This window comes from Oncorhynchus masou, chromosome 28, assembly GCF_036934945.1.
Source record: "Oncorhynchus masou masou isolate Uvic2021 chromosome 28, UVic_Omas_1.1, whole genome shotgun sequence".
In the NCBI taxonomy this organism is placed as follows: domain Eukaryota; kingdom Metazoa; phylum Chordata; class Actinopteri; order Salmoniformes; family Salmonidae; genus Oncorhynchus; species Oncorhynchus masou.
The window spans coordinates 13,525,192-13,549,580 of record NC_088239.1 but is presented as its reverse complement, the minus strand read 5'-3'; the positions used below and the strand labels follow the sequence as shown (position 1 = coordinate 13,549,580).

The window sequence follows — 24,389 nt, the reverse complement described above, 5'->3', positions numbered from 1 at the left end:
GTGTGTGTGTGTGTGTGTGATCCCTTGTCCATTTTGAGCTAGTCTTTTTGGAACAGAGGTTGTGAGAGGTTTCCCGACCAGTGTATGACGTTGATAGTATAAAACAATTATACAAGAGCGTTGGTCACCGACACTGATCCTGATCTATTTACAGAGTAGAGCAGTGGTCACCAACCCTGAATCCGATCCTGAAACAGAGTAGAGCAGTGATCACCAACCCTGATCCTCATACATAATAGACTAATGAACACCAACCCTGATCCTGATCTATATACAGAGTAGAGCAATGATCACCAACCCTGATCCTGATCTATATACAGAGAAGAGCTGTGATCACAAACCCTGATCCTGATCTATACACAGTGAAGAGCCGTGGTCACCAATACTGCTCTTGACACAGAGTAGAGCAGTGAGCACCAACCCTGATCCTGATCCTCATACAGAGTAGAGCAAGAGTCACCAACTCTGATCCTGATGTATATACAGAGTAGAGCAGTGGTCACCAACCCTAATCCTGATCTATATACAGAGTAGAGCAGTGGTCACCAACCCTAATCCTGATCTATATACAGAGTAGAGCAGTGGTCACCAACCCTAATCCTGATCTATATACAGAGTAGAGCAATGGTCACCAACCCTAATCCTGATCTATATACAGAGTAGAGCAGTGGTCACCAACCCTAATCCTGATCTATATACAGAGTAGAGCAATGGTCACCAACCCTAATCCTGATCTATATACAGAGTAGAGCAATGGTCACCAACCCTAATCCTGATCTATATACAGAGTAGAGCAGTGGTCACCAACCCTAATCCTGATCTATATACAGAGTAGAGCAGTGGTCACCAACCCTAATCCTGATCTATATACAGAGTAGAGCAATGGTCACCAACCCTAATCCTGATCTATATACAGAGTAGAGCAATGGTCACCAACCCTAATCCTGATCTATATACAGAGTAGAGCAGTGGTCACCAACCCTAATCCTGATCTATATACAGAGTAGAGCAGTGGTCACCAACCCTAATCCTGATCTATATACAGAGTAGAGCAATGGTCACCAACCCTAATCCTGATCTATATACAGAGTAGAGCAAGAGTCACCAACCCTGATACTGATGTATATACAGAGTAGAGCAATGGTCACCAACCCTAATCCTGATCTATATACAGAGTAGAGCAGTGGTCACCAACCCTAATCCTGATCTATATACAGAGTAGAGCAGTGGTCACCAACCCTAATCCTGATCTATATACAGAGTAGAGCAATGGTCACCAACCCTAATCCTGATCTATATACAGAGTAGAGCAAGAGTCACCAACCCTGATACTGATGTATATACAGAGTAGAGCAATGGTCACCAACCCTAATCCTGATCTATATACAGAGTAGAGCAGTGGGCACCAACCCTGATCCTGAAACAGAGTAGCGCAAGGGTCACCAACCCTATATTTGATTAACTCTATTTTTTCAAACTGCATTGTGGTTTAAGGGCTTGTAAGTAAGCATTTCACGGTAATGTCTAGACAGTGCATATGACAAATCCAATTTGATTTGATTCTCCTATGGGGACAGCTGAAGAACCCTTTTGGAACCCTTTTTTCTAAGTGTACACATTGCAGCTCTCCAGAACCAGGGTTGGAGACAACCAGAGAATAGCCCTGATTAATGAGCTCAGTGTGATGTCATGTGTGTGGTTGTAGCAGGAATTTGTGGGTGTTTGTGTTTGTTGCTCTGGTTTGGTGGTTTGGGTTGTGGTGAGAAGCTCCTCCGGTCCTGACGAACTATATATATATATGTGTGTGTGTGTGTGTGTGTGTGTGTGTGTGTGTGTGTGTGTGTGTGTGTGTGTGTGTGTGTGTGTGTGTGTGTGTGTGTGTGTGTGTGTGTGTGTGTGTGTTCTCAGGTGCAGCCATCCCTGTGGGCATTGCTGTCCAGGTGAAGAGTATCGACATCATCTCAGAGGTCAACATGGGTGTATAATCTATACACGTGTGTGTATAATCAATCCACATGTGTATCTGAACAATCTTCTGTGTTCTGCCGAGGGCATCACCGTGACCCTGTACCTGTGTCACTCCAGGAAGGATGAGTGGCTGGCTTTTCTGTCTCGTAGCAAAGTTAGCAGGACGTTTGGCGGGTGTCTGGTGAAGAAGACGTGGGTTCCTGATGTCCACCATGGAGAACATCATGATCAGGGTCTATCCTGACGGAAGCATACTCTACAGCGTCAGGTAGAGCATCAGCGTGTGTGTGTATATTACTATGCTGTATGTAGGTATACTATATCTTATCTCTTTTTATGTGATTATTATGTTGTTATAGGATCACAGTGACTGCTCTCTACTCCATAGACTTCAGAACTGTTTACTACAACTAGAGAGCTGTGAGTCACACACACACACACACACACACACACACACACACACACACACACATCACGTGCGTGCACTAACACAGACATGCACACACATATTTACATAAATAAACATTCACCCACACTAAACCTCTGATTGCTGATTGATTGGTTACACAAATACACACCACACTTTCTCTCTCCCCCTTTCTAGAAGCGTATAATGACAATGATCTGATGTTGTTTTGGAAGAATGGCAACGAGTCTCTGAGGACAGATGAGATGGTTCTCTCTCAGTTCTTCATCAAGAGGTTCCACCCTTCCGGCCTCGCCTTCTACAGCAGCACGGGTCTGTCTGACTTTTTATATGTGTCTGTTTTGCGTTCTTTGTGTGTCTCGTCTCTTGTAACTATTAGGCTAACGTACTGCTTCTTTAAGAAAACCCTCAACTTTTTTCTCTCTCTCTCCCCCCATTATCCTCTCACTTTCTGTCTCCTCCATCACCTTTGTCTCCTCCATCACCTTTCCTTTCTGTCTCTCTCCATCACCTTTCCTTTCTGTCTCTCTCCATCACCTTTCCTTTCTGTCTCTCTCCATCACTTTTCCTTTCTGTCTCTCTCCATCACCTTTCCTTTATGTCTCCTCCATCACCTTTCCTTTCTGTCTCTCTCCATCACCTTTCCTTTCTGTCTCTCTCCATCATCTTTCCTTTCTGTCTCTCTCCATCACCTTTCCTTTATGTCTCCTCCATCACCTTTCCTTTATGTCTCCTCCATCACCTTTCCTTTCTGTCTCTCTCCATCACCTTTCCTTTCTGTCTCTCTCCATCACCTTTCCTTTCTGTCTCTCTCCATCACCTTTCCTTTCTGTCTCTCTCCATCACCTTTCCTTTCTGTCTCTCTCCAGGTTGTTGTAACAGCTTGTTAATAAACTTCATCCTGAGGAGACACTTCTTCTTCTTCATGCTGCAGACCTATTTCCCCAGCCTGCCGATGGTGCTGCTCCCTCTGAATCAACAGGAGGGCTGTGCCTGCACGCGTCTCCCTGGGTTAACACACACACACCCCTGAACACACCTGGCTAGAGCTAAACACACACACACACAGACCAATTCACGTGATTATACTTCTACATACTTAATACGGTAGATAATAGTTTAAACACACACACACAGACCAATTCACGTGATTATACTTCTACATACTAAATACAGTACATAGTAGTTTATACACAAACACCTCCCCCTTTAGGAGCTCCCGAGTTGGCTCAGCGGTCTGCATCTCAGTGCTTGAGGCGTCACTACAGACAACATAGTTCGATTCCAGGCTGTATCACAACTGGCTGTGATTGGGAGTCCCATAGGGCGGCGCACAATTGGCCCAGAATCGTCCGGGTTTGGCCAGTGTAGGCCATCATTGTAAATAAGAAATGGTTTTTAACTGACTTGCCTAGTTAAATAAATAAATACAAAATTAGAGCTATCCAACCTTAAGCCTGCTGTCCCCCACACAGACCTCTCCCTTTAGAGATCTCCAGACAAATCAAATCCAATTTAATTTGACACATACACGTGTTTAGCAGATGCATCTCAGAGGTCTTGTGTTTCTCGCTCCAACAGTGCAGTAATATCTAACAAATAATATCTAACAATTTCACAACAATACACACAAATCTAAAGTAAAGGAATGGAGCAATGTCAGAGCGACATAGACCATGATACAGTAGAATAGGATAGAATACAGTATATTCATATGAGATGAGTAATGTAAAATATGAAAACATTATTGAAGTAACTAGTGTACCATTATTAAAACGGCCCGTGATTTCAAGTCTATGTATATAGGGCAGCAGCCTCTAATGTGCTAGTGATGGCTATTTGAGGCCTTGAGATAAAAGTTGTTTTTCAGTCTCTCGGCCCCAGCTTTGATGCACCTGTACTGACTTCGCCTTCTGGATGATAGCGGGGTGAACAAGCAGTGGCTAGGGTGGTTGTTGTCCTCGATGATCTTTTTGGCCTTCCTGTGACATCGGGTGGTGTAGGTGTCCTGGAGGGCAGGTAGTTTGCCCCCGGTGATGCGTTGGGCAGACCGCACCACCTTCTGGAGAGCCCTGCAGGTGCAGGTGGTGCAGTTGCCATACCAGACAGTGATACAGCCTGACAGGATGGTCTCAGTTGTGCATCTGTAAAAGTTTGTGAGGGTTTTAGGTGCCAAGACAAATTTCTTCAGCCTCCTGATGTTGAAGAGGTGCTGTTGCGCCTTCTTCACCACACTGTCTGTGTGGGTGGACAATTTCAGTTTGTCAGTGATGTGGACGCCGAGGAACTCAAAGCTTTCCACATTCTCCACTGTGGTCCCATAGATGTGGATAGGGAGGTGCTACCTCTGCTGTTTCCTGAAGTCCACAATCAGCTCCTTTGTTTTGTTGACGTTGGGTGAGAGGTTATTTTCCTGGCACCACACTCCTAGGGCCCTCACCTCCTCCCTATACGATGTCTCGTCATTGTTGGTAATCAGGTCTACTAATGTTGTGTCATCTGCAAACTTGATGATAGTGTTAGAGGTGTGCGTGGCCACGCAGTCATGGGTGAACAGGGAGTACAAGAGGGGGCTGAGTACGCATCCTTGTGGGATCCCAGAGTTGAGGATTAGGGAAGTGAAGGAGTTGTTTCCTACCTTCACCAACTGGGAGCAGCCCGTCAGGAAGTCCAAGACCCAGTTGCACAGGGCGGGGTTCAGACCCAGGGCCTTGAGCTTAATGATGATCTTTGAGGGTACTACGGTTTTGAATGCTAAGCTATAGTTCATGAACAGCATTCTTACATAGGTATTCCTCTTGTCCAGGAGGGATAGGGCAGTGTGCAGTGCGATGGCGAATGCATCGTCTTTGGATCTATTGAGGCGGTAAGCAAATTGAAGTGGGTTGTCAGGGTTTACCAGAATTGGACCCAGAAGCAGACCAGGACAAGGTGAGTATAAGGATGGTGAGTATTTATTAATCAATGAGAACGTGGAGGTAGATAGTTCCGGGTGGAGGAGCGGGCAGCGGAGGTGGGTTGATGGGAGTGGATAGGCAGATCCAATGGATAACAACACACTGGCGACGAGCAGACAGGTATGGGTTCCGGGTGAATGGCTGTAGACAAAACAAACGGCGGTAAGTTAAAGGCAAGCAAGACGTACAAAACAATAAAACAAAACAAACTCTATAAACTGGAGGCTGGTTTGTGGGCACAACATACTGTTCATGGCTAACGATCCGGCAGGGAATGGATGTCAGGTCAAAGCTTTTGAAGGGGAGAGGTGATGATCAGGACAGGTGTGCAGATTACTGATGGGATACAGGTGCGGGTGAACATCGATCTCCCAACAAGCTAATTCGCCCGGCAACCAGACAGGGTGCGTTCCAGGACACCGGAAACACACTCTAGGACAGAAACACAGGCAAACACAGACTCAGGAAGCAGGATTCGTGACATGGGTCTAGGGTGTCAGGTGAGGTAGAGGTGATGTGATCCTTGACTATTCTCTCAAAGCACTTCATGATGACAGAAGTGAGTCCTAACACACCTGCTGTCCCCCTCCCCCCACACTCATGTCCTCTTCCTTCAGTTATCACTACAGTACTGACCATGTCCACCATCATTACTGGGGTGTCCTCCTCCATGCCACAAGTGTAATTGTGTGTGTGTGTGTGCGTGCGTACACTGCATGTGTGTGTGATTCAGGTGTCCTAACGTGAATGTGGTGGACATCTACCTATGGACCAGCTTCCTGTTTGTGTTCCTGTCAGTGATAGAATACGCTGCTTTCAACTACTGTTCTATACTAGAGGAGATGAGACGACTGAATAGAGGAAAGGTCAGAGGTCATTAATTTCCAGGATATTTGTTGAGAGAGTATTCTCTCTACACCACACTGCTCTCTAGTGTTCAGATATGAGAAATTATGACTCCATGAAATCACCACAAGTTTCTTTCCTAATATGTTCTATATGATCCACACAGCGTATCGAGATGTAATTTATGTGTGCGTGTCTGTCCCCCCATTCAGCTCCCAACTTCTTATAACACCAGCCATACTGCAGGGACCCTACTGACTATAACTCCTCCTGAGAGACCCTACTGATCATACTGCTGGGACTCTATTGACTATAACTCCTCCTGAGGGGCCCTACTGACAATAACTCCTCCTGAGGGACCCTACTGACAATAACTCCTCCCGAGGGACCCTACTGATCATAGTGCTGGGACCCTACTGACTATAACTCCTCCAGAGGGACCCTACTGATCATAGTGCTGGGACCCTACTGATCATACTGCTGGGATCCTACAGACTATAACTCCTCCTGAGGGACCCTACTGATCATAGTGCTGGGACCCTACTGACTTTAACTCCTCGTGAGGGACCCTACTGACTATAACTCCTCTCGAGGGACCCTATACTGCTGGGACTACACTACTGAGTATGGCCTCCTCCTGAGGGACCCTTCTGAGTATGGACTCCACCTGAGGGACCCTTCTGAGTATGGCCTCCTCCTGAGGGACCCTTCTGAGTATGGCCTCCTCCTGAGGGACCCTTCTGAGTATGGACTCCACCTGAGGGACCCTTCTGAGTATGGCCTCCTCCTGAGGGACCCTTCTGAGTATGGCCTCCTCCTGAGGGACCCTTCTGAGTATGGCCTCCTCCTGAGGGACCCTTCTGAGTATGGAGTCCACCTGAGGGACCCTTCTGAGTATGGCCTCCTCCTGAGGGACCCTTCTGAGTATGGACTCCACCTGAGGGACCCTTCTGAGTATGGACTCCACCTGAGGGACCCTTCTGAGTATGGACTCCACCTGAGGGACCCTTCTGAGTATGGACTCCACCTGAGGGACCCTTCTGAGTATGGACTCCACCTGAGGGACCCTTCTGAGTATGGACTCCACCTGAGGGACCCTTCTGAGTATGGCCTCCTCCTGAGGGACCCTTCTGAGTATGGCCTCCTCCTGAGGGACCCTTCTGAGTATGGACTCCACCTGAGGGACCCTTCTGAGTATGGACTCCACCTGAGGGACCCTTCTGAGTATGGCCTCCTCCTGAGGGGCCCTATGGACTCCTACTCTGTGAAAATGTTTACCACTGGGACCCTACTTTAAAATAGTTTAGATGGCACTTTAATGTGTACAATCCCCTGCCCAGGTTGAAACAATAGTTGTTCGCTGCTTACTATAACCAAGGAATATTAGTGGAAAACCTTTCTATGCTTTATCACTATAACTGTTGAGTGATTTATGTTTTCTCATTTCATTTTGTGGTGAATGAATGGTGTATCTTATTATGTCAGTCATGTACTGTATGTTCAGAAATAAACATTATTGAAATCTGTCATTTTTTATTCATTATTCAAACCTCTCTATCAGCCAACATTCCAGACAGCACCTGTGACCTGCCATAGGCAGCAGATCTGACCATATGGTTTACAGCTGGTCGGACAGTCTTCCTTTTTAGATTAAAACACCACGGATCCGGCGCGAGATATGGCTCCGGAAAATGTACCCCAATCCAAGGAGCAGAAATACATTGTACCCCGAATTGGCCCATCATCCCAATTGTTACACAGAGAAGAATGAACGAGTGCTAATGGTCACAAGCGAGTCAGATCTGCTGACTACACCTGAAAATAATGCAAAGAAGTTCAGAGATTTTTTTGGGAATATAAATGTTTGCTAATTTAAACAAACATTTTTCAAATTCCTCCGATTTTTCGTTAACACAAACTTAACCTTTAAAAATAATATAGATGTTTTTTTGCTCTCGGTAGGCTGTTGGTGCCCATGGTTACTGAAAAGTTTTGTTTACATGTCATTTTGGAGGAGGTCGACTTGACGTGCGTTCTGAAAAGCAACACACACGGCTAAACTCGCTAACATCGTATGTAGAGGAGAATATTATCCAAAATTGGCCAGGTGAGTTGCTTTGCCTATGTAACGTTAGTTCGCAAAGCAAACTGTTTCAATAAGTTATTTGGTCAATGACTGTGAACGTTAACTGATACATCATTGTTATTCTCACCATATGTTGTGAACCGATCAAAGAAACTTGTCCCTGCTGGTTTATTTTGTTACTGTAATTAGCTACATTATATATGGCTAGTTGGATGCGCACCTATCGAGCTAACTTTGCCAGATTAAGCAACGGCCACTGGGTACTAACATTCGTTGACGGTTACTAACTAGCTAGGTTAATTCAATGTGGACAGTAAGTAGTTACCGCTAGTTAGCTAACGTCAGCTGTTTTCGCTACAGGGCCAATCAGGGGTGTAATTATTTGCCCAAACCGTCGCAAAACGGAAAATGAATTTTCCATTGCATGAATGCAGCCGCTATATGTCACTCCACTTTTCGTCCCGGTGGGCTTCCGTTTTAGAAACTTTTGCAACATATTCGGCGTAATGAATACGCCCCAGGTGAATGAGTCATGTGCTGGCAAGTGGCAGCTCACCATTAGCTAATGCTGGCATGTTATCGACCTCTATTTTGCAAAGTTAACTTTAGCTAGCTAGTCATTTTATGTAGGCTAGTCACAAAAATTCCCTCGCCCAAATTATATGTAACGTTATTAGTCAAACAAGCGCTCTATTCAATCCGCATCACAGCGTGATTGAAACAATGCAATGTTGCTGCTTTAGCGGAAACTACATTCACGTTAAACGCATATTTCGGTTCAATCGTAAATTACTTAACAATTTCTATCGCGGAATCTGTAACGCGTCAGTTTTACAGATTGACTAGAGCCCTTAGTCCAAATTGACATGAATGCTCACACAAAGCCAACTGTGTCACTGACTGATCTTTCAAAATCTGTCTGAAAATGTGGTGCAACAAGCTTCATGGGCAGGCAACTAACTATACGTTTCTCATTTCCCTGTACAGAGTTCATAGTCAGCTGTCAGTGTCTGGTAACTTGCAGTCAGATGTCCAGTGCCTGAATTAGTAGATTGTGTCTGCAGCCTGCACTGGTTAAGCACATTCTCCTCTCTATTCATACTGAACAAAAATAGATTTTAAAAGATTCAAATACTTTACTGAGTTACAATTAAAATAAGGAAATCAGTCAATTGAAATAAAGCGCAGCCATGGGTGGGCCTGATAGGGCATAGGCCCACCCACTGGGGAGCCAGGCCCAGCCAATCAGAATGAGTTTTTCCACACAAAAGAGCTTTATTACAGAAATAAATACTCCTCGGCACTCCCTCAGATGATCCCGCAGGTGAAGAAGCCGGATGTGGAGGTCCTGGAATGGCTTGGTTACACGTGGTCTTCGGTTGTGAGGCTAGTTGAACGTACTGCCAAATTCTCTAAAATGACGTTGGAGGTGGCTTATGGTAGAGAAATAAACATTAAATTATCTGGCAACAGCTCTGGTGGGCATTCTTGCAGTTAGCATGCCAATTGCACTTTCCCTTAACTTGGGACATCTGTGGCATTGTGACAAAAGTTACCTGTTATTGTTCCCAGCACAGGGTGCACCTGTGTAATGATCATGCTGTTTAATCAGCTTCTTGATATGCCAAAACTGTCAGGTGGATGGATTATCTTGGCAAAGAAAACATGTTCACTAGCATCGATGTAGACAAATTTGTGCACAACATTTGAGTGAAATAAGGTTTTTGTGCATATGGAACATTTCTGTGATTTTTATTTCAGCTCATTGGACCAACACTTTACATGTTGTGTTTATATTTATGCTCCCCCCACACACAGTACCAAGCGAAAGTTTGGACATACCTACTCAGTCCAGGATTTCTTTATTTTTACTATTTTCTACATTGTAGAATAATAGTGAAGACATCAAAAAAATCAAAATATTTTAAATACTTCAATACTTTGATGACAGCTTTGCACACTCTTGGCATTCTCTCAACCAGCTTCACCTGCAATTATTTTCCAACAGTCTTGAAGGAGTTACCGCATAAGAAAAACCCTTGAATGAGTAGGTGTGTCCGAACATTTGACTGGTACTGTATTGATTCTACACACATGTCGTGTCTTTGTCTATGCCGGATTAAGTTATATGACATGCTATTCTATAAAATAATTTCTCTGTAATTAATATTACCTGAATAAGCTAATCAGGTAAATCATTAACTAGAAAGTTGGGGCACCACAAAATAATGTTTATAGAGCTACTATCTTCCGAATAAACTCTTAAAGACCTGGTAATCTTTTACATCAATATTTAATCATCGCTTTGTTTAGTCTCAACCAAGAATTTACCACTTTCAGATATCTTCACGAACCCTGGCTAACAAGTTGAATTAGCAATACAACATTTGGTTTAATGATTTATTTACTAAATACCTAACTAATCACACAGAATTACATATACACAGAATGAATCATACATTGACGGACCTGGTGAACGTAGCCGATATAGCGAAAACGGGGGTTTGAGTGAAAGAGTGGGAAGACTGAGTAACAAAGGGAGAAGCTATGCTATCGTAAATACAGTATCTTATGCATTCTAAATTACTGCACATTTGAAAAAGGAGAATGTAATAAATATTTACTCTGAGCAGCGCTTCGGGAGATTGGTCGTCGATGGAAGGCCGGTTTGCCAGCATGGATCTCTGGTGGTAGAATGGATACTTGGTAGTACCGTCGTCGTGTGGTAGAACAGTTGCTCTGTCCGTCCTCTCCTAGCCCACGTCTACAGTTGCTGTGCTAACGCGACGGCTAGGAGGTATCACTTCTTTAGTGAATAAGAGTTCAAATTTCATACCAAGTTGCCATACTTTTAAGCTCATGCTATATTCTGCTGGTATAGTCGAAATTCATCCTTCGGCGTGTAGGTCGTCACCTTCACATTGAGATTCGATGCTAATTTGGTTAGGTTCTTGTCTTTCAACCAGAGCTCACGCTGAGGTTGGCTTAGTTCTGTAGGTGATCTTTGTCCTTTCAACGCGGGGACCGGAAGTCCTTATGTCCTTGGAACAGAAAGTTACATTTTCGTCAAGGGCTTTATATAGGAGGGGAGAGAAGGGCGTGTTTCATAGTTTATAACCAATGTCGGTTCACATGGGCAGGGCCACTGAGTTAGCATAGTTTACTCTATGACAAACCGTTCTCTCATTAAGAAGCTAAATTACATTTAATATTTTCACAAATAGTTTCATATTTAAACATTTAAATTTCACAACAATTCCATGTGAATCTGATAACTATAATGTGTAGACTTTCCAAGATACAGTTTATGTTGCACTATCATCAGTAATAATGTCTCAGACGCCAACTGATCTGGCATCATATTCATTTAGTACCAACGCATATTTTCAGCTGGTTGGATTACCGAAATATGGTTCCTTTCCCTCCCACCTTTTGATGTTCCCAGACTCTATGTTTAACAAAGGCTTTTCAAGAGTCTTACTGTAGAGAGTCAAGAGAGAAGAAAGGGGGGGGTCATAAACCTCACCCACAGGCCAACGTCATGACACACAAATACCCCATAATGACAAAGCAAAAACAGGTTTCATAATTTTCTGCTAAAACATTTACATAAGTATTCAGACCGTTTACTCATTACTCAGTACCTTTGGCAGGGATTACAGCCTCGAGTCTTTTTGGGTATGACATTACAAGCTTGGCACACCTGTATTGGGAAGTTTCTCCCATTCTTCTCTGCAGATCCTCTCAAGCTCTGTCAGGTTGGATCGGGAGCGTCGCGGCACATCTATTTTCAGGTCTGTCCAGAGATGTTCGATCGGAAGTCCGGGCTCTGGCTGGGCCACTTAAGGACATTCAGAGACTTGTCCCGAAGCCACTCCTGAATTGTCTTGCCTGTGTGCTTAGGGTCGTTGTACCTTTGGAAAGTGAACCTTCTTGGGGACCTTCAATGCTGCAGAAATGTTTTGGTACCCTTCCCCAGATCTGTGCTTCGACACAATCCTGTCTCAGAACTCTATGGACAATTACTTCGACCTTATGGCTTGGTTTTTGCTCTGACATGCACTGTCAACTGTGGGACCTTATATAGACAGGTGCCTTTCCAAATCATGTCCATCAATTTAATTTAACACAGGTGGACTCCAATCAAGTTGTAGAAACATCTCAAGGATGATCAATGGAAACAGGATGCAACAGAGCTCAATTCCTAGTCTCATAGCAAAGGGTCTGAATACTCATGTAAAGAAGGAATTTCTGTTTTTTATTTAATACATTTTCAAAAAAACTTTTTTCACTCTGTCAATATTGGGTGTTGTGTACATTTGAGGATTTTTATTTAATTTAATCAATTTTAGAATAAGGCTATATCGTAAAAAAATGGGGTCTGAATACTTTCCCGAAGGCACTGTATATACACATAAACTCAGCAAAAAAAGAAACGTCCTCTTACTGTCAACTGTGTTTATTTTCAGCAAACTTAACATGTGTAAATATTTGTGTGAACATAACAAGATTCAACAACTGAGACATAAACTGAACACGTTCCACAGACATGTGACTAACAGAAATGGAATAATGTGTCCCTGAACAAAGGGGGGTCCAAATCAAAAGTAACAGTCAGTATCTGGTGTGGCCACCAGCTGCATTAAGTACTGCAGTGCATCTCCTCCTCATGGACTTCACCAGATTTGCCAGTCCTGGCTGTGAGATGTTACCCCACTCTTCCACCAAGGCACCAGCAATTTCCCGTACATTTCTTGGGGGAATGGCCCAAGCCCTCACCCCCCGATCCAACAGGTTCCAGACATGCTCAATGGGATTGAGATCCGGGCTCTTCACTAGCCACGGCAGAACACTGACATTCCTTGCAGGAAATCACGCACAGAACGAGCAGTGTGGATGGTGGCATTTGTCATGCTGGAGGGTCATGTCAGGATGAGCCTGCAGGAAGGGTACCACATGAGGGAGGAGGATGTCTTCCCTGTAACGCACAGTGGTGATATTGCCTGCAATGACAACAAGCTCAGTCCGATGATGCTGTGACACACCGCCCCAGACCATGACGGACCCTACACCTCCAAATCGATCCCGCTCCAGAGTAAAGGCCTCGGTGTAACGCTCATTCCTTTGATGATAAACGCGAATCCGACCATCACCCCTGGTGAGACAAAACCGCAACTCGTCAGTGAAGAGCACTTTTTGCCAGTCCTGTCTGGTCCAATGACGGTGAGTTTGTGCCCATAGGCGATGTTGTTGCCGGTGATGTCTGGTGAGGACCTAACTTACAACAGGCCTACAAGCCCTCAGTCCAGCCTCTCTCAGCAGTCCAGCCTCTCTCAGTCTATTGCGGACAGTCTGAGCACTGATGGAGGGATTGAGCGTTCCTGGTGTAACTCTGGAAGTTGTTGTAGACCATCCTGTACCTGTCATGCAGGTGTGATCTTCCGATGTACCAATCCTGTGCAGGTGTTGTTGCATGTGGTCTGCCAATGCGAGGACGATCAGCTGACCGTCCTGTCGCCCTGTAGCGCTGTCTTAGGCGTCTCACAGTACGGACATTGCAATTTATTGCCCTGGCCACATTTGCAGTTCTCATGCCTCCTTGCAGCATGCCGAAGGCATGTTCACGCAGATGAACAGGGACCCTGGGCATCTTTCTTTTGGTGTTTTTCAGAGTCAGTAGAAAGGCCTCTTTAGTGTCATAAGTTTTCATAACTGTGACCTTAATTGCCAACCGTCTGTAAGCTGTTAGTGTCTTAACGAGCGTTCCACAGGTGCATGTTCATGTATTGTTTATGGTTCACTGAACCAAGCATGGGAAACTGTGTTTAAACCCTTTTACAATGAAGATCTGTGAAGTTATTTGGATTTTTACGAATTATCTTTGAAAGACAGGGTCCTGAAAATGGATGTTTCTTTTTTTGCTGAGTTTAGATATATCCCCCAACCAGCTTCCCTGGTGAGCAGCAGCACACATCCCTGAGAGGAGTTCAGACGTCACATGACGTCAGACCAGGAGTCGGCCGTCCCAGCTGAGCCTCCGGTGCTGCTAACGCGGGAGACGTGGTCACACCACCTCGGTCTGGAGCGTCAACACCTGGTACAGTACTGTCACTGAAGCTCTTTACTCACACACACAGCTTTTTGGGGCTGGCATAGTAGATAACATGTTTCTCGGCTATGTGACCTGACCAGTAAAAACCTCCTAGCTCTAATCATTAGATACAAGACCTACGTTGCAGATTATCACAAGGATTGTGCAGTTGTTTGTGACTTGATGTGTTGTTCAGATTGTTCATTAGTACACACACACACAAGCATACATCCCATATACACCCATAACTATTTTATCCCTCCTGCTGCTCAGAGCTTCAGTGGGTATTTAGCCATAGAGTCACAGTCTAGGCATGCCTTCTCTAGTGGCCTTGCAGGGGGAGAGAGAGCGAGAAAGTGAGTAAGCCGAATAGGCAAGAGTGAACGTAAACGAGAGAACCTAAAAGGGACAGAGGGAGGGAGAAGGAGAGAAAGGGGGGTGGCTTCCTCTGCTCTTGCATTGGTGCTCGTCTGGCCATGTGTCTATTCCAACTATAACCACACACTGGGGGGCTCTCTTGAGTGGCAGGGACATGTGAGCTCCTTTACACGTGCTGTTCTGGGCAGGGGAGGAGAAAAGCATGAGAAGAGCAGGGGAAAGTGATTGATAGTTACAGTCTTTCCTCTTTCTGTGTGAGATGAGCTAGTGAGAGGATCTGGGTCTGAGTGTTGGTGAGGTGCTTGGCTGTTGTAGAGGCTTGTAGTGAAGATGAGTGCTGCTGCAGCAAGGAGCTGAGTCCAGGCCTGCTGAGTGATAGGACCAGGCTGCTTCAGGTATCAAGCCCAGAGGGGCTAGGGGGGCAAGAACCAGGATGGGTCACATGCTAATGGCCTGGCTCAACATGTATCTGACCAACTGGCTCAACCCACTTGTGTGCCAGACGGACCAGCCAAATGGAAGATTCAGGAACAGGAGAAGAAGAACAATGTCATCCAAGACAACGTGTCGACAGGCCCCATGGCGAGAGGTAGCGGCATGCGGAGTCGGGGGCCACTCAGTCCAGAACACTCACAGGAGGAGGAACCTGCTATTATTAACGCCTCCACAGGCCCCGGCATGGTCACACTGACCAACACACACATAGACTCCATGGAGGCAGGAGTGCCACACACAAACACTGCCAAGGCCAGGGCCAGCTGTGAGAATGTTCTGTATATGGAGGGTGTGGAGAGCCAATTAAAACAGAAGATTGCAGAGAACAGCATGGATAATTCACCTAGACAAAGGATAGAGAACACCATGCAGAACCCACCCAAACAGAAGATGACCCGTCTGGTCAAGACATCCCCAACCCACCAGCTGTATGATGTCAGAGCTGGGGGGATTACCTCAATTTAGTGGTGGATTGATGAGGAATACTGTGTCGTCAGGGGCGGATTGATGAGGAATACTGTGTCATCAGGGAACCCCTGGGGCGGGGTTTCAGGCCCAGAACTCAGAGCTTCTACAGCGTCTGCTCCATCGACACATATGACCTCGACACTGACCAATCGCAGACAGCGGAACAATTATCCTTTATTCAATCGCACATCGAAGAACCTACAGCTGTCCAATCACATTCAGAGGAACCTACAGCCAATGACCAATCACACAGAGAGAAATCTGCATACGCCTGACCTATGACACATAACATAACCCAAGGCTTCTGAACCCATGGCTTCTGACCAATCACAAACAGTTGAATTTACACCCATCAGCCAATCACAAACATGGCACCAGCTCTGACGGACCTTCTCTGGAGAAGCTATGAGGACCCTCAGGCATTACGACAGGACAGCCCCATCGCCCCCGGAGACGCCAGAATCCTGCTGTTAACTGGAGACATTACAGCTCCCGTCATACTTGAGCTGACATCACGCCGGGGGGAAAGAGGGTGTGGTAAGAAGAGAGGTTCTATGCCCACAGAAGACAGTTGACAGCAGCCAGAAAAGAGAAAATGCAAAGAGGGATTTAAACCTCCGTGATACCCAAAACTATATCCCCACCCCCACAGACCCCTGCCCCCCTGCACCTACCCATACAGATTTAAACCTCCATGATACACAAAACTATATCCCCACCCCCACAGACCCCTGCCCCCCTGCACCTACCCATACAGATTTAAACCTCCATGATACACAAAACTCTATCCCCCACCTCCACAGACCCCTGCCCCCCTGCACCTACCCATACAGATTTAAACCTCCATGATACACAAAACTCTATCCCCCACCTCCACAGACACCCTGCCTTCCTGACCCTACCCTTAGAGAGGAGCAGCTCCCACCCAGCCCTAGCTCTAGTCCTAGTCCCAACTCCAGCCCCCTGCTTGGGGCAGTGAATGAAGCTACATGCGCAGAGGAGATGGAGGGGCGGGAGATATACCAGGCTTTCTCAGTGAGAAGCTGAGAGGAGAGATGGAGGAGGAGACCATGCTCAGCAGGACAGTGGAGACCACACTAACAGAGATATCACCAGTCTCCACACTCTCCTCACTATCGACAGTCTACCCAGTCTATGCAGTGTCTCTACCCATGAACTTTACTGTCTACTCTTTCCAATCTGACTGTAGACCAGTGGATGTGGAACATGAAGCTGAAACAAAACTTGATCTGTATGATACTACTTCTGATCGCAACACCAAGCCTGACGAAAACATAACCCATGTGCATACTGGGAGACCTGATGGGGATCATGTCAAACCTCCTGAAGATAACAGGAGCCCTGCTGATGACTCAGAGCTCACTGAGCCCCACCAGAGGGAGCAGCCATCTTCCTCAGGGTTGTGAGGACAGAGCCGGGTGCCCATCTTTCTCAGGACTGTGAGGAGGACGCAGAAAGCAGCCATCTCTCTGAGGAAAGAGGAGGCTCTACTCCTGTCCCTCAGGACCTGCCTAGTGAGGACACTCACTTACCGCCCTGTAAAGGTTCTTCAACCTCCTTGTCCCCTTCCTCCTCTGTAGGGTCGGAGGGGAGTGATGGGAGAGTGAGTTCAGAGAGAGGAACTGAACCCACTGACTGCAGAACGCTGTCAGTGAGGAGAACAGTGAGGCCGGAACACACAATGACAAAAGTTAGACTGACGACTGTGAAGAAACACATATAGGGAGTGATGTTGTGAAACAAAATGACTGAGTTGTAGAGAGCTCAGAGACACACACTGGAAGTAGAATATCCCTCCCAGAGACATGTGTTGCAACAGATAGCCTCAGTAGTGTGTTTAGAGTAGTATAGGGACACACATTGACAGTAGTATGAAGACACATTGACAGTAGTATAGGGAGACACATTGACAGTAGTGTAGGGAGACACATTGACAGTAGTATAGGGAGACACATTCACAGTAGTGTAGGGAGACACATTGACAGTAGTATAGGGAGACACATTGACAGTAGTATAGGGAGACACATTGACAGCAGTATAGGGAGACACATTGACAGTAGTATAGGGAGACACATTGACAGTAGTATAGGGAGACACATTGACAGTAGTATAGGGAGACACATTGACAGTAGTATAAAGACACATTGACAGTAGTATAAAGACACATTGACAGTAGTGTAGGGAGACACATTGACAGTAGTATAAAGACACATTGACAGTAGTATGAAGACACATTGACAGTAGTGTAGGGAGACACATTGACAGTAGTATAAAGACACATTGACAGTAGTATAGGGAGACACATTGACAGCAGTATAGGGAGACACATTGACAGTAGTGTAGGGAGACACATTGACAGTAGTATAGGGACACACATTGACAGTAGTATAAAGACACATTGACAGTAGTGTAGGGAGACACATTGACAGTAGTATAAAGACACATTGACAGTAGTATGAAGACACATTGACAGTAGTGTAGGGAGACACATTGACAGTAGTATAAAGACACATTGACAGTAGTATAGGGAGACACATTGACAGTAGTATAGGGACACACATTGACAGTAGTATAAAGACACATTGACAGTAGTATAAAGACACATTGACAGTAGTATAGGGAGACACATTGACAGTAGTATAGGGAGACACATTGACAGTAGTATTGGGAGACACATTGACAGTAGTATAGGGAGACACATTGACAGTAGTATAGGGAGACACATTGACAGTAGTATAGGGAGACACATTGACAGTAGTATAGGGAGACACATTGACAGTAGTATAGGGAGACACATTGACAGTAGTATAGGAGACACATTGACAGTAGTATAGGGAGACACATTGACAGTAGTATAGGGAGACACATTGACAGCAGTATAGGGAGACACATTGACAGTAGTAGGAGGGAGACATTGACAGTAGTATAGGAGACACATTGACAGCAGTATAGGGAGACACATTGACAGTAGTGTAGGGAGACACATTGACAGTAGTATAGGGAGACACATTGACAGTAGTGTAGGGAGACACATTGACAGTAGTATAGGGAGACACATTGACAGTAGTATAGGGAGACACATTGACAGTAGTATAGGGAGACACATTGACAGTAGTATAGGGAGACACATTGACAGTAGTATAGGGAGACACATTGACAGTAGTGTAGGGAGACACATTGACAGTAGTATAAAGACACATTGACAGTAGTATAGGGAGACACATTGACAGTAGTATAGGGACACATTGACAGTAGTATAGGGACACATTGACAGTAGTATAGGGAGACACATTGACAGTAGTATGAAGACACATTGACAGTAGTGTAGGGAGACACATTGACAGTAGTATAGGGAGACACATTGACAGTAGTATAAAGACACATTGACAGTAGTATAGGGAGACACATTGACAGTAGTATGAAGACACATTGACAGTAGTGTAGGGACACACATTGACAGTAGTGTAGGGACACACATTGACAGTAGTATAGGGAGACACATTGACAGTAGTATAGGGAGGGAGACACATTGACAGTAGTATAGGGAGGGAGACACATTGACAGTAGTGTAGGGAGACACATTGACAGTAGTATAGGACACATTGACAGTGTAGGGAGACACATTGACAGTAGTGTAGGGAGACACATTGACAGTAGTATGGGGGAGACACATTGACAGTAGTATAGGGAGACACATTGACAGTAGTATAGGGAGACACATTGACAGTAGAGGAGACACATTGACAGTATAGAGACACATTGACAGTAGTATAGGGAGACACATTGACAGTAGTATAGGGAGACACATTGACAGTAGGAGACACATTGATAGGGACACATTGACAGTAGTATAGGGACACATTGACAGTAGTGTAGGGAGACACATTGACAGTAGTATAGGGAGACACATTGACAGCAGTGTAGGAGACACATTGACAGTAGTATAGGAGACACATTGACAGTAGTATAGGGAGACACATTGACAGTAGTATGGGAGACACATTGACAGTAGTATTGGGAGACACATTGACAGTAGTATAGGGAGACACATTGACAGTAGTATAGGGAGACACATTGACAGTAGTATAGGAGACACATTGACAGTAGTATAGGAGACACATTGACAGTAGTATAGGAGACACATTGACAGTAGTATAGGAGACACATTGACAGTAGTATAGGGAGACACATTGACAGTAGTATAGGGAGACACATTGACAGTAGTATAGGAGACACATTGACAGTAGTGTAGGGAGACACATTGACAGTAGTATGAAGACACATTGACAGTAGTATAGGGAGACACATTGACAGTAGTATAGGAGACACATTGACAGTAGTGTAGGGAGACACATTGACAGTAGTATAGGGACACATTGACAGTAGTATAGGGAGACACATTGACAGTAGTGTAGGAGACACATTGACAGTAGTATAGGGACACATTGACAGTAGTGTAGGGACACATTGACAGTAGTATAGGAGACACATTGACAGTAGTATAGGGACACATTGACAGTAGTATAGGAGACACATTGACAGTAGTATAGGGAGACACATTGACAGTAGTATAGGGAGACACATTGACAGTAGTATAGGAGACACATTGACAGTAGTGTAGGGAGACACACTGACAGTAGTATGAAGACACATTGACAGTAGTGTAGGGACACACATTGACAGTAGTATAGGGAGGGAGACACATTGACAGTAGTATAGGAGGGAGACACATTGACAGTAGTATAGGGAGACACATTGACAGTAGTATGGAGACACATTGACAGTAGTGTAGGGACACACATTGACAGTAGTATAGGAGACACATTGACAGTAGTATAGGGACACACATTGACAGTAGTATAGGGAGACACATTGACAGTAGTATAGGGAGACACATTGACAGTAGTATAGGGAGACACATTGACAGTAGTATAGGGAGACACATTGACAGTAGTATAGGGAGACACATTGACAGTAGTATAGGGAGACACATTGACAGTAGTATAGGGAGACACATTGACAGTAGTATAGGAGACACATTGACAGTAGTATAGGGAGACACATTGACAGTAGTATAGGGAGGAGACACATTGACAGTAGTATAGGGAGACACATTGACAGTAGTATAGGAGACACATTGACAGTAGTATAGGGAGACACATTGACAGTAGTGTATAGGGAGACACATTGACAGTAGTGTAGGGAGACACATTGACAGTAGTATAGGAGACACATTGACAGTAGTATAGGGAGACACATTGACAGTAGTATAGGGAGACACATTGACAGTAGTATAGGAGACACATTGACAGTAGTATAGGGACACATTGACAGTAGTATAGGGAGACACATTGACAGTAGTGTAGGGAGACACATTGACAGTAGTATAGGAGACACATTGACAGTAGTATAGGGACACATTGACAGTAGTATAGGGAGACACATTGACAGTAGTATAGGAGACACATTGACAGTAGTATAGGGAGACACATTGACAGTAGTATAGGGAGACACATTGACACAGTGTAGGGACACACATTGACAGTAGTATAGGAGACACATTGACAGTAGTATAGGGAGACACATTGACAGTAGTATAGGGAGACACATTGACAGTAGTAGGGAGACACATTGACAGTAGTATAGGGACACACATTGACAGTAGTATAGGGAGACACATTGACAGTAGTGTAGGGACACACATTGACAGTAGTATAGGGACACACATTGACAGTAGTATAGGGACACACATTGACAGTAGTGTAGGGAGACACATTGACAGTAGTATAGGGACACACATTGACAGTAGTATAGGGACACACATTGACAGTAGTATAGGGAGACACATTGACAGTAGTATAGGGACACACATTGACAGTAGTATAGGGAGACACATTGACAGTAGTATAGGGAGGGAGACACATTGACAGTAGTATATGGAGGGAGACACATTGACAGTAGTATAGGGAGACACATTGACAGTAGTATGAAGACACATTGACAGTAGTGTAGGGACACACATTGACAGTAGTATAGGGAGACACATTGACAGTAGTGTAGGGACACACATTGACAGTAGTATAGGGACACACATTGACAGTAGTATAGGGACACACATTGACAGTAGTATAGGGAGACACATTGACAGTAGTGTAGGGACACACATTGACAGTAGTATAGGGACACACATTGACAGTAGTATAGGGACACACATTGACAGTAGTATAGGGAGACACATTGCCAGTAGTATAGGGACACACATTGACAGTAGTATAGGGAGACACATTGACAGTAGTATAGGGAGGGAGACACATTGACAGTAGTATAGGGAGACACATTGACAGTAGTATAGGGAGACACATTGACAGTAGTATAGGGAGACACATTGACAGTAGTATAGGGAGACACATTGACAGTAGTATAGGGACACACATTGACAGTAGTATAGGGAGACACATTGACAGTAGTATAGGGAGGAGACACATTGACAGTAGTATATGGGGAGACACATTGACAGTAGTATAGGGAGACACATTGACAGTAGTATGGAGACACATTGACAGTAGTATAGGGAGACACATTGACAGTAGTATAGGGAGACACATTGACAGTAGTGTAGGGACACACATTGACAGTAGTATAGGGACACACATTGACAGTAGTATAGGGACACATTGACAGTAGTATAGGGAGACACATTGACAGTAGTATAGGGACACACATTGACAGTAGTATAGGGACACACATTGACAGTAGTATAGGGACACACATTGACAGTAGTATAGGGACACACATTGACAGTAGTATAGGGAGACACATTGACAGTAGTATAGGGAGACACATTGACAGTAGTATAGGGACACACATTGACAGTAGTATAGGAGACACATTGACAGTAGTATAGGGAGGAGACACATTGACAGTAGTATAGGAGACACATTGACAGTAGTATAGGGAGACACATTGACAGTAGTATAGGGAGACACATTGACAGTAGTATAGGGAGACACATTGACAGTAGTATAGGGAGACACATTGACAGTAGTATAGGGAGACACATTGACAGTAGTATAGGAGACACATTGACAGTAGTATGAAGACACATTGACAGTAGTATAGGGAGACACATTGACAGTAGTATAGGGAGACACATTGACAGTAGTATAGGGAGACACATTGACAGTAGTATAGGGACACACATTGACAGTAGTATAGGAGACACATTGACAGTAGTATAGGGAGACACATTGACAGTAGTATAGGGAGACACATTGACAGTAGTATAGGGAGACACATTGACAGTAGTATAGGGAGACACATTGACAGTAGTATAGGGAGACACATTGACAGTAGTATAGGGAGACACATTGACAGTAGTATAGGAGACACATTGACAGTAGTATAGGAGACACATTGACAGTAGTATAGGAGACACATTGACAGTAGTATAGGGAGACACATTGACAGTAGTATAGGGAGACACATTGACAGTAGTATAGGGAGACACATTGACAGTAGTATAGGAGACACATTGACAGTAGTATAGGGAGACACATTGACAGTAGTATAGGGAGACACATTGACAGTAGTATAGGGAGACACATTGACAGTAGTATAGGGAGACACATTGACAGTAGTATAGGGAGACACATTGACAGTAGTATAGGGAGACACATTGACAGTAGTATAGGGAGACACATTGACAGTAGTATAGGGAGACACATTGACAGTAGTATAGGGAGACACATTGACAGTGACAGTAGTGTATAGGGAGACACATTGACAGTAGTATAGGGAGACACATTGACAGTAGTGTAGGGAGACACATTGACAGTAGTATAGGAGACACATTGACAGTAGTATAGGGAGACACATTGACAGTAGTGTAGGGAGACACATTGACAGTAGTATAGGGAGACACATTGACAGTAGTATAGGGAGACACATTGACAGTAGTATAGGGAGACACATTGACAGTAGTATAGGGAGACACATTGACAGTAGTATAGGGACACACATTGACAGTAGTATAGGGAGACACATTGACAGTAGTGTAGGGAGACACATTGACAGTAGTATAGGGAGACACATTGACAGTAGTATAGGGAGACACATTGACAGTAGTATAGGGACACACATTGACAGTAGTATAGGGAGACACATTGACACATTGACAGACAGTATGAAGACACATTGACAGTAGTATAGGGAGACACATTGACAGTAGTATAAAGACACATTGACAGTAGTATAGGAGACACATTGACAGTAGTATGAAGACACATTGACAGTAGTATAGGGAGACACATTGACAGTAGTGTAGGGACACACATTGACAGTAGTGTAGGGACACACATTGACAGTAGTATAGGGAGACACATTGACAGTAGTATAGGGAGGAGACACATTGACAGTAGTATAGGAGGGAGACACATTGACAGTAGTGTAGGAGACACATTGACAGTAGTATAGGAGACACATTGACAGTAGTGTAGGGACACACATTGACAGTAGTATTGGGAGGAGACACATTGACAGTAGTATAGGGAGACACATTGACAGTAGTATAGGGAGACACATTGACAGTAGTATGAAGACACATTGCCAGTAGTATAGGGACACACATTGACAGTAGTATAGGGAGACACATTG

General features: G+C 44.7%; 1 protein-coding gene and 1 pseudogene across 2 annotated transcripts in view; both read left to right on the top strand.

Annotated features, from left to right (window-relative positions):
- The window catches only part of LOC135517191 (gamma-aminobutyric acid receptor subunit rho-2-like), a 38,796-nt pseudogene extending 31,072 nt beyond the window's left edge, over positions 1 to 7,724 (top strand).
- Positions 7,725 to 8,187: 463 nt separating this feature from the next.
- Positions 8,188 to 24,389, top strand: part of LOC135518519 (la-related protein 4B-like) — a 51,449-nt gene continuing 35,247 nt past the window's right edge. For both annotated transcript variants that reach the window (XM_064943689.1, XM_064943691.1), the window contains exons 1-2: positions 8,188 to 8,305; positions 14,216 to 14,381. In XM_064943689.1, the coding sequence (XP_064799761.1) occupies positions 14,283 to 14,381 (99 nt within the window). In that variant the 5' untranslated portion in view covers positions 8,188 to 8,305; positions 14,216 to 14,282. The remainder of the gene's footprint in view (positions 8,306 to 14,215; positions 14,382 to 24,389) is intronic.